Here is a 12,473-nt window from a genome sequence, read left to right as displayed (position 1 = left end):
TAAGCATTTAAAATTTTTCACTTTTTTAGTAAAAGTATTGTATCTTGCATATGTATACTTTGTGAATTTTCCATGTATATTATCTAGTCAAAAGATAATTTTAATTTTTAAAAATCCATGTAATATACGTCCATTATAGGAAATTTGGAAAATACAGAAAAATAAAACAAAGGGAAAAAGTCACCCAGAGTCACAATCACAACTACCCAGGAATAACTACTTTTAATATTTCTGAAGTATTTCTTGCACATATCAACATCATATCTACGCACAGCATTCTTCTTTTTTTTTTTTTTCTTTTTTTTTGAGATGGAGTCTCGCTCTGTTGCCCAGGGTGGAGTGCAGCGGCGTGATCTCGGCTCACTGCAACCTCCACCTCCCGGGTTCAAGTGATTCTCCTGTCTCAGCCTCCAGAGTAGCTGGGATTACAGGTGCATGCCACCACACCCGGCTAATTTTTTAAATATTTAGTAGGGACAGGGTTTCACCATGTTAGCCACGATGGGCTTGATCTCCTGACCTTGTGATCCACCTGCCTCGGCCTCCACCTGCCTCAGCCTCCAAAAGTGTTGGGATTAAAGGTGTGAGCCACCACGCCCAGCCTATAACATTCTTATTTGTACGTTTTTCTATACTATTTCTGCATGTCAGTAAGACTTTCCAGATGTATCACTAACAGGTCTCTCACACAACATCAGTTAAGCTACACTGAACAGAGCATGGAAGCTAGACCATAAGACCCAGGTTAGGTCTAATTTAATCACTAATTTTCTTGGGGCTATTAGGGAGTTATTAACATCTCTGGGCCCATTTTTCTCATCTGTAAAATGTGAATAATTCTGTTCTACCTGTTCTGAGGTAGATATTAAATTAGATACTACATTATTAAATGTACTTTCATAACCTATCAAGTACTAACAGATCCAGACCACAGTCTATCAGTTTCCTGGCTTCCTTATCTTCAATGACTTCCACCTCTAGCCCAACTCAGCCACCCATCACTGCACCCCTGGAACTTAGCATCACTCAAAACTGTTCAAACTTCAAACTGTTCAATCACTAATTCAGGTATCCAACTCCCACTATAACCTAGGTTATCCCATTTAACTTGTTCAACTGTCCCTATCTCCTTGGGGTACCCAGCTCACTGATTTATTCACCTACTTTTTTCAACATAGATTAAGATTTGCTGGTTCATCATTTCACATTCATATTTATGCTAATTCATCACTATTAAAGAGATTTCAAGAACTAGATAACTTATACTACCAGATATCAATACCTACTAAAAGTTTACATTAAAAAAAAAAAAAACCCAACTAGATGAGGACAGATAACCTGACCAACAAAATAGACTAAAGAAACTAGAAATGGATTCTTACACATAATCACCTGATTCATGACAAAGGTAATACTGCAGTACATGGAGAAAATATACTCTCTTAATAAATGGTGCTGGGTCAATTGGACATCCATATGAATCTTTTTTTTCTTTTTTTTTTGAAACAAGGTCTCACTCTGTCACCCAGGCTGGAGTGCAGTGCCAGTCCCTCTCACCACAGCCTTGACATCACAGGCTCAAGCACTCCTCCCACCTAAGCCTCCTGAGTAGCTGGTACTACAGGCACGTGCCATCATGCCTAGCTAATTTCTGGCTAATTTCTGAATTTTTTGGAGAGACAGGGTCCCACTATGTTGCCCAGGGTGGTCTCAAACTCCTGGGCTCAAGCAATGGTATTTGTCAAGTGGGTGGTATTTGCCAAAGTTCCTGCCTTGTCCTCCCAAAGTGCTGGGATTACAGGCATGAGCCACCGCTTCAGGCCCATATGAATCTTGAACCCTACCTCACACTAAATACAAAGTTGTACATCAGAGTTGAACAATCAAACCTTCAGACGAAACACAGAGAATCTGGTAACCTTTGAATGGGTAAAGACGATAAACAGAACACAAAAAGAGCTTATCACAGAGAGAAAAACCGATAAACTGTACTACATTAAAATTAGTAACTTGTTTGTGAAAAGAAAACATCGACAGTGAAAAGGCAAGCCACTGAGTGTGAGAAGATATTTGCAATACATATATCTGACCAATGACTCATATTCAGAATACAAGAGAAAAACTCCTAAAAATGAATAAGGCATTCTACTCAAGAGAAAAAAATAGCAAAAGACTTAAACAGGCACTTCACAAAAGAGAATATCCAAATGGTCAATAACCTTATGAAAATCTGAAACATCCTTAATCAATTTATGAAAATGCAAATTATAATCACAGTGGTATACCACCATCACCCACCAGAATGTCTACAATAAAAGATGAAAAATAGTAAGTGTTGGTGAGGGCACAGAACTGAAACTCTCATATGCGGCTGTAAGAGTACAAAATGATACAATCACACAGGAAAGCTAAATGCATATAAGCATACCCTCTGTCCACAGCAATTCCACTCCCTGATTATACACTCAACAGAAATGAATACGTATGTTCACAACAATACTATCTGTAAAAGCCAAATACAAGAAGCTACCCAAATGCCCATCAACAATAGAATGGATAAAATGTGGTATATTCATGCAATCGATGAACACTTTACTACATGCAACAATATGGATCTCAAAAACGATGCTGAAAACCAAACATAAAAGAATACATAGTATATTATTTCATTACATTGCACTAAAAGAGGCAAAATTAACCACCGGAAGCCAGGCTGGTAGTTATCCTGGGGGAGGAGGTGGGTCATGACTAGGAGGAGGAACAAGAGGAACTTCTGGGGTACTGGGGTTGTCATTTGCGTGCTGGTTACAGTTGTTTGACTTCTGAAAATTCCATCTACACTTAACACTTGTATACTTTTCAGCATGTGTATTAAGATTTTTTTTAAAAGTACATAAGACAAAGTTGTCCTTCTTCTGCTGAAGACGTATGAATTACAGCAGCCATCCTACATTCTGAGGGGACAGCCTGAGGACCAAGTCACACACTGAGGCTGGAAAAATCTAAGTCTCTGATGACATTGCTGAGCCACTGAATATACAACCCAAGCGCCACCTTCTTCTGGAACTCCTGAATAAGGTAAGTTTTCTTTACCATTTAAAGAGACACACTGGGTCTCTCTCCCCAAATACCTTTAAAAGCTGCCTGTGCTAGCTGTCTCCATTTCCTCGCATTTCTCAACCCCATCTAATTGGCATCTGTTCCAAGAACTGACAGCTTTCCCTATGGTTACTGAATGACATCTATGTTGCCAAATCTAAGTTCCACTGTAACTGGCTTCTCAGTAGCCAACAGACACTGCTGACCATTCTTTTACTTACTTCTAACACCACACTTAGTCTTTGTTCCATCTCTCTGATCACCTTTTAATACTCCCCTGGGCAGGCTCATCCTTCTCCAACTGGTCATATGTGTTCAAGGCTCAATCCTGATTCCTCTCCTAGTCTCAGCCTAGGTTCTCTCTAGGCCAGTGGGTCTCAACCTTGACTGCACATTAGTACCATCTGGGGAGCTCCTATAAGCCCAATGCCCAAGCTTTACTCTAGATTAATTGAATCAGAATATCTAGGGTGGGTGGTATTTGTCAAAGTTCAGTGATTCCAAAGTGCAGTCCCGGTTGACAAACACTTCTGTAAGCAATCTCACCCACAACTTCAAATCATGGAGGCTAACTATCCCAAACATGTCTCCCGTCCAAACTCTCCCTTGAGTTCCAGACCCATATAACTCACTACCTATACAACATTGCAATTTGGATGCTTCAAAGGCACTTTTTTTTTTTTTTTTTTTTTGAGACAGAGTTTTGCTCTTGTTGCCCAGGCTGGAGTGCAGTGGTGCAATTTTGGCTCACTGCATCCTCCGCCTCTCAGGTTCAAGCAGTTCTCCTGCCTCAACCTCCTGAGTAACTGAGATTAGACGCACTCCCCTCACCACGCCCAGCTAATTTTTGTAGTTGTAGTAGAGACGGGGTTTCGCCATGTTGGCCAGGCTGGTCTCAAACTCCTGAACTTTGGTGATCCTCCCACCTCGGCCTCCCAAAGTGCTGGGATTACAGCTGTGAGTCACCACGCCTGGCCTTCAAAGGTACTTCGATTCAGTGTCTGAGAGTGAAGTGCAGTTCTACCTCCTACAAATTTATTCCTCTTCCAGCAATCCCAATGTGAGTGAGTAGGCCCATAATCCATAATGCTGCTTAAGGCAGAAACGTCAGAACAGTTCCAACCGCCTTCACTCTCACGTTCCAACACCAACCACAAGCAACTTCTGTCAACTTCACCTCTAAACTCTTGAATCCTTCCACTTTTCCATTTCCACTGTCAATATTCTGCTGGAAGCCATCATCTCTGGCCTGGGCTACTGTAACAGCCTCCTACTACATCCCCTTCAGATCCATTTTCACTGTACTCAATTTTTTTTTAAGTACTAATCATGCTCTCTCCTCAGTTTAAAATCCTTTACTTTCTTATTGCTCTTAAAGGCCAAAAGCCTTAACACAGCCTACAAGGCCCTCCTTGGCTTAGCCTATGGCCATACTACCCTCTCCTCTGTATTCAGGCCATCTAGCAACTATCAGTACCACAAATGCAACAAATTCCTCCCAATACAGGCCCTCACAATGCCAGCCCACTGTCTGAAACACAGAGGCTGTTTTTGCTCATTTCTGACATTATCCATCAACAGAACCCCAATATTTGTTGAATCAATGCTGAATGTTACTTTATTATAATAATAGCACTACAAACAGCATTGTTATAATAGCATATATTATAAATATCACAATATTAGTATATGAATGCAATTAATGCTAATAAAATTTCACATTTACTGGCATATGACAACATCCTACAACTAAGGCAAAGTGGGCATAGTCAATTACATGATGCTATTGCTTATCCAGACCACTGCAGCCCAGGGTCTAAATAATCAGGTTTGACTTTTGGTAGCAGCAATTCCCTGCACAAGAGATGTATCAAAATGGGACAAGACTCAAGATGCAAACAGTTATTTACTCTTGAAGACTGTGTGACACGGTAAGAGTATTAAACAGAGTAAGAAACAGAGTTCCAGTACAGGTGCTCCAACTTACTGCTCTTACATGGGGAAGTATTTTTATTTTTCCAGCCCCTCCTCATTACTGCATATAAAATATGCTACATTCTGCCCTAAAAGACGATGTTTGTAAAGAACACTTATTCCCTCTCCCCTAGTTTCCATGTGGATTTGCTAATTACTCCTGAACTCTTTCCTCTCCCCACCCTTGGCTAACATCCCCAGATGATGAATAATAATTTATCTAATGGCGAGGGAGGGACACTAATCATATGTGGCTTTGCCTCTTCTTTTTCTCACTCTTTGGAATCCTTTTTATTTTTTATTTTTTTTAGACATGGTATCGCTCTATCGCCCAGGCTGGACAGCAGTGGTGCAATCTCAGCTCACTGAAACCTCTGCCTCCTGGGTTCAAGCGATTCTCCTGCCTCAGCCTCCCGAGTAGCTGGGATTACAGGCATGCAACACCATGCCCAGCTAATTTTTGTATTTTTAGTAGAGACGGGGTTTCACCATGTTGGCCAGGATGGTCTCAAACTCCTGACCTCAAGTGATCCATCCACCTCAGCCTCTCAAAGTGCTGGGATTACAGGCATGAGCCACTGTACCTGGCCTTACTCTTTGGAATCTAACAACACCAGATTCCCTTTTCTTTCAGGCTTAAAGTTCCCAAGAGCCCTGTTCTGACTGTGGGTGAATTATTGGTTGGTGCAAAAGTAATTAGGGGTTTTGCCATTACTTCTAAAAACCACATTTACTTTTGCACCAACCTAGTAGTAACCAGCCCCTTGACTATCAGAGTTAAGGCCTGTTCTCCAATTGCATCTGTAATAAAGGCAATATCTGATCACCAGTTGCCTGTCTTTTCCATCCATCTTTTAACCGATTCTGCACTTGGAAGGGAAAGGAGATGCTATTTATTGACTCTCTCAAACCATACCATAAAAAGTATGCAAGAATTTTGCAAGCCATATAAGGGATATTGCTTTTTTCCTCAATTATAATTATTTTCAGGACCTGACCAGATCAATAAAGAAATAACAACTATTCCCCAAGTTTCCAAATCTTCCAACTAAGGAACAAAAGCAAGATTCAGGTATAAAGGTCAGTCACTGACAAACATGCAGTGAATAATAACCATGGACTGAATAAACATACATTTTAAATAAAAAGTTAGTGTCTATAATTAAAATGATATGTTCTTTCATTCAACTGAGTAAAATAAATTTATCAGAAATGTGTCCTACAGATATATTTGAACCTGAGTGTAAAACATAAGTAAAAAGATAATCATTGCATAGGTATATATAATCTTTAAAAGGGAAATAATCTACATACTAATAAATATATAATTTAACACTGTAAATAAAATAATCTATATACTAATATAAACTAATCATACATATAAACTATATACTGATATAATATGAACTAATGGATTACATGGGAAGTCCATCCAGGAAAACACTGTGCAGACATGAAGAACAAGGTGGTTCTCTATATACAGATCCACAAGCTCCAAGACTTAAATATAAAAAAAAAACCACAACGTACAACAGCGTATGTAGTATGTTCCTACCCATTTAAAGAAAAAGACATATACATTACATTAAACCAAATAAAACTGCCTATATTCTGACTTACAAAAATGGCCACTTCATTTGGTTCAACATAAGCACTTGTAAAGGCATAAAATATTATGGGAATACACAAAGATATGAAGAGATGAATCAGAGGATTGGGTCAGAGTGGGCAAGTGTACCTTTTCCTACTCTGTTGCTTACCATGGGCATTTGTTATTGTTTTTTTTAAAAGGGGGTACACCCCAAATAAGACTGAAAAAAGTAAATGTTTTCTTCAAAAGCAAATTCAGTGGCTTCTAAGTAAAAATAAAGAAAACACACCAGAGGGCAGAGTGAGGAATAATTCACCAAACCAACACACACATACAAGAATTTGTGAAATTCTCACAGAAACATACAGTGCTTTATATCTCTAGTCTTAGAGAAATTTAGGGGGAAAAAAAGCAACAAGAGAGGAGTCAGTTAATATCTATCTGTCTGCTACCAATCACAGTTGGGATCTGATGGAAGGCAGTATCATGTGATGGGTACTTAAATGAATACCAACAGTTGAAGTAAACACCAAGTTTAAAAATACATGATTTTCCAAAGCAACGCAAAAACCATTCAAGCTAAGCATTCCCTTTCTCCAATTAACATTTTCCCTTACACAGTTCATCACATCCCACCAAAGAATCTGAATTTTCCATGAGTCCCACAAGAATGAATTGAATAGTAAGTGGGCAAAGCCTAATCACGTATATTACATCAGCTGTTGGAACTGCAGAAGGTACAGATATGCCTAATTTCTTTCTCTAGATTCTTGTCTAAACTGAAAAGTTCTGATTACTTCAATTACAATGATCGCTCTCAAATGCCCTATAGTTACCAACTTGTATTTGAAAAGTACACTTTGAGAAGGAGCAGAATAAAATGGACATTTCATCTTCTAAGCCAGATGTCCTGGGATAAACACAATCCTCAATGTGAAGATTTGAAGGGGAAAGGCTGCGGCAGGAGTGGGGGCGCAGGAGGCAGCACAGTTCCCCAACCCCTGCCTCACGCCAACCCCATCTCCTGTGTTTTCCAAGCGCAACATTCGCAGGACCGGAAGGGTTTTGAAAGGCTCTTGGCCTAACTTACATTCACCCAAAAGTGGTTGGATTTACAAACTGCATGACTATTTTGGCATTAAAATCATCACTGCCACTGCCACCATGTTTGAATGAAGCATCTGTTTCCCCATATGTGCCTCACCTCAGGCTTCCCCACACACACTTCACACTTCTGCAACTGGCCTTACAATACTTATATTTCTCTTTTCAAGGTCACTGTTCACTATTTTATGCTTGATGTTTAGTGGTCACTGTTCTTGTTTTCTGTTCCTTTTCTCATGTGCATTTTTAATCACATTTTGTTTCACTTTTTATCAAATATTTCAAGTATACATAAAAGTACAGAGAACATCATTAACAAAACGAACACCCATGTACCAATGGCATACCACCTTAGCAAGAAATTAACATTTTGCCATATTTACTTCAGCTCTTTTTGTAGTAGTTTGTTACAGTTGACATCCACTGTGTACCATCCCTCCCAACTCCAATCCCTTTTCCCTCCTTCTCTCCCCAGCCACTCCCTGGGTGTTTAACACGCCCATGCATTTTTAAACATTGTTAATACACAGTCTGTAATATATGCATATTGTTTTGCACGTTTTTAAACATTAATAAATGGCATCACAGTGTACAAATCATTCTGCAACTTGCTTTTTCACTCAACATTGCGTTCATTTTAACTGCCATATAGAATTCCATTGTATGAATATACCATATTTATCCATTCCCCTATTGATGGCCATTTAGGTCGTTTCCATTTATTTACTCTTACAAACAATGCTATCATGAAGGCGTATACATATCTTCTTGGGTACACATTTGAGAGTTCAGAGGATATGAGCCTAGAAGTGGATTGCGGAGTATGCACATCTTCACCTTGTCAAATTGCTCTCCAAAGTGATTGTACCAATTTACACTTTCTCCAGCTGAATATGAGAGTCTCCTTTGTTCCACATCCTCTCAAACACTTGGTATTATGAGATTTTTAAACTTTTGTCCATCTGATGGGTATAAACAAGAAACTCATAGTTTTTAATCTACATGTCCTGGAAGGATAATCATTTCCTCATAAACGTGTATTGACTATTTAGACCATTTATTTTTTAATTTTTCCAACTTTCACATTCCCTTTTATTCTATCACCACTTTCCCATAGTGATTAATAGTAGAGACTCTACATCCAGGCTGCCTGGGTTCAAATTCTGGATCCATCACATCCACCTAGTGTCCTCAGACACTTTGCTTGGCCTCCCTATACCTCAGTTTCATCATCTGTAAAGAGGCAGTAGCACTTACCTCACACAGTTGTGAGGGTTTTACGAGTTAATACACATTAAGTGCTCAGAACAGTGATAACCATGTTGTAAGATACAGTATTATTATTTTTACCCTTTGAGAGATTAATCTTACCAAAGTTCTCTTTTTTTTTTTTTTTTTTTTTTTTTTTTTTTTTTTTTTTTTTAATTATACTTTAAGTTCTAGGGTACATGTGCATAACGTGCAGGTTTGTTACATATGTATACTTATGCCATGTTGGTGTGCTGCACCCATCAACTCGTCAGCACCCATCAATTCATCATTTATATCATGTATAACTCCCCAATGCAATCCCTCCCTCCTCCCCCCTCCCCATGATAAAAGTTCTCTTTTTTAAATTGAATCTCTTTTTCATTTGAAGTTTCAACTTATATTTTCTAATCTTTTAGGATTAAGTATTTCAGAAGTTTTAGCATTCAAGACTTTAACCCTTTTTTTCCTTTCTTTTCTAGTATTAAATTGTCCCATTTCTGTCCTCTTTGGACATCTCAATTCTTGCTTCAATGACAGGAGATAAGCAGTCTGGCCTTGCAGAACAGCTGAGGAGTGCATCCTCACCAAACTGGGGAAGGGTGGGTGCTTTACCCCCAGCTGTCCCTGCAGCTGCTCAGCCAGATTCCCACAGCAGATCCAGCACCCCTCTGCTTGAGAGCTTCAAAACATCTCAACCTCAGTAACTCAGATAAAAGTCTTTCTCAGGCATGGGTCCTCCTGTGTCAATGGCACATCCGAATTACTGGCAACGTGTTCTTTCCTTAAGTCACACCATCTAGTCACCTGATATATATATACTATACTATGGACTTACATATATACTATGAGTTATATATACTATGGACTCTGAAAACATCCCTACATTATTGAGCAAATCATATAGACAATATGTGAGGAGGTAGGAAACACCAGCAAAACCAGTGTGGTAAAACACTTCATGCATAAAACAGGCAGGCATCCAATACATACTGGTGATTGCCTAGTAAGAAACAAAGGGTTCTCAATGCTGCTCACCTGGCTCTAGTGAAATGTAGATGGTATTAAACCACAAGCTAGACCATCAGCAAGGAGGTACAAGGATAGATCCACAAGCTGCTCTTGGCCTTTACCTCACCAAGCTACCTAGCTTCTGTACTTCTACTTTGATTCACCTCCTGTTGCAGCAAGATATTAGAAGGATCTTCCTTGTGTGTCTAGCATTCAACACTCATGAAAGAGAGCAGAAACACCCTGGTTTGCCTCTCAGCTCGTAGAGGTGGAAAGTGGATACCTTCTGCCAAGCAATATTTCAGATAGGCACCTCAATTTTCACAAGAGGCTAGCCAAGTTACCAACCTATTCATCTGATCTTGAAAGCATACAAATTCACCTTTAAACAGCACAAAATAAATGCAATTCTGGACCTAGCCAGAAGCAATAACCTAAAGACACTTGCAGCTCATTTCTTGTCAGAACCCGTTGAGGACAGTGGTATTGATGGAAGACTGTGTCAAGCCCATCCATTCCTCTAGTCTAGATAGCCTCGGTTTATCCACGGCTTAAGCCATCTAAAAGCTGCATAACGTTAATACAGCGGTATTCTCCAAGGTGGTTGGATTACTGGTGATTTTTATTTTCTTCTTTTTAAACTCTTGTATTTTCCAAATTTTCTACCATGAGAATGTGTTCTGTTTACAATAAAAGAAAAACACAATAAATGTTATTTTTAAAGCTACATGCTTAGAATATACTACCTTCCCCACTCCCACCCTCCCATACAAGTGCTTTCACTGAAAAACAACTGACAGCAGATTCTCAGCTTTCATGAGAAAACTTCACAAAAAACGTATTTGTGAAACTCAAAACTGTGCTTTCAGGGAGTTTTTTGCTATGCATAAGAATACTGCTGAGATTATTCTCTACTCCATCACTCAATTAATATTACAGCCCACCTTCCTTCAAAAGTAAACACTAGGAAAACTGTTTCACCTGACAAATTGTTTCTTTATGGACAATGAGAATTAAGTAACTTGTCAAGTTTTCCCATTTCATTTTGGACAGCTGAAGGTCAGAGGCAAATATGAATTCTAACTAATACCTACGCAGGACCTTATGCCTGTGAAGCTCGGTTCTGAGAATCCCAGATTCCAACTTTGTTTTCTGGTTTGTTTTCTTTTGAATATTCTTCTACTGTGTGGATGTATTCTTGACTCCACCCTACACCCTTCTTACAGTAAAGCAGGACAAAATTAAATATAATAGTCTATCTGCTCAATATTAATGCTTATAATTTATGTTCTAAAAATTTTATACTGTGGGAACAATAAAATCATAGTGCAGTATCTTTCTCAGTCTTTCTTAGCTAATAAATAAAAACTCAGCTTAAATTCAATATAAGGAACTAGGAATGAATTATGATTCCACTCTTATACTATTAAATTTATTTGCTTTCTTTCACTTACGAAGGATATTTACTTAATTTTTTATACCAGGATAAACAGAGAAAAAATGAAAATGCTTCTTTTATACTATATGGATTAATTAACAGAGCATAAAGAGGTAATATAGATGTCATAAACACAGACTTTGACATTATCAGATAAAATGTGTTCAAATCTTGGTATCACTAGTAGTACACGTTGGTCACGTAAAATGTGAACTATAACATTACCTACCTATTACAGGTGCTGTGAGAACTAAATAACATACGCAAAGCACTTAAAATAATGCTTAACATATGTCTGCACTCAATCAGAATAGCTGCTGCTGTCACTGTTGTTATATATAAAGCCTAAGTGTATTCTTTTAACCACTTAAGTATTTCTGCCAAAGAACTAGTCAAGGATTTTCTTGTATACCTGCAAAACAGAAAAGTTTCCCAAAAATGGGTATTTAGCACAATAATTCAGTGGTTGAGATATTTTAACCAACTTACCTAAACTGTCCAGTACGAAGAAAACAAAGAGCTCGGTTACCATAAAGAAGGTGGTTTTCAGGTCTTAAAAAGACACAATGTTTAGTCAGTAAAGCACATTACACATGAAACAAATAAAAATCACGCAGAAAACATAAGGCACAAGAAAACTTTTTTTAAACTTTACATCTGTGTGGCAGAGCAAAAAGAATATAGGACCTGGAGTCTTAACTGGCTAAGTCCCAGTTCCTTCACTTCCTACATAAATAACTTTGTTTGAACCAACCTAAACTTCTCTATATTCAAAATGAAGATAACTCTAGTTGCTCTAACTCATAGGGCTGTTGTGAAGATCAAATGAGACATATTAAAGAGCTAGCAAACTACAGAGTAACTCTAGAGGATAGGATTACTTATACAGTAAGTCAGGACTACGACTACGTCGTTTTGACAAACAACTGAGAAAGGAAGCCTACAGTAATTGCAAATTAAAATAGCTTCATTTGAACTTTTGTTTTTTAGTTTTATTTGACTATGTGT

General features: G+C 38.4%; 1 protein-coding gene across 5 annotated transcripts in view; it reads right to left on the bottom strand.

The window, feature by feature from the left end:
- The window catches only part of TTC3 (tetratricopeptide repeat domain 3), a 123,312-nt gene that overhangs the window by 87,540 nt on the left and 23,299 nt on the right, over positions 1-12,473 (bottom strand). For 2 of the 5 annotated variants that reach the window (XM_010384139.2, XM_030914715.1), the window contains exon 10: positions 11,955-12,017. The exons of the other annotated variants lie outside the window; for them this stretch is intronic. In XM_010384139.2, the coding sequence (XP_010382441.2) occupies positions 11,955-12,017 (63 nt within the window). The remainder of the gene's footprint in view (positions 1-11,954; positions 12,018-12,473) is intronic. 5 annotated transcript variants of the gene reach the window in all.

This window comes from Rhinopithecus roxellana, chromosome 13 (assembly GCF_007565055.1).
Source record: "Rhinopithecus roxellana isolate Shanxi Qingling chromosome 13, ASM756505v1, whole genome shotgun sequence".
NCBI lineage: Eukaryota > Metazoa > Chordata > Mammalia > Primates > Cercopithecidae > Rhinopithecus > Rhinopithecus roxellana.
The sequence above is the reverse complement of the archived record's forward strand: the minus strand, read 5'-3'. Positions and strand labels throughout refer to the sequence as shown.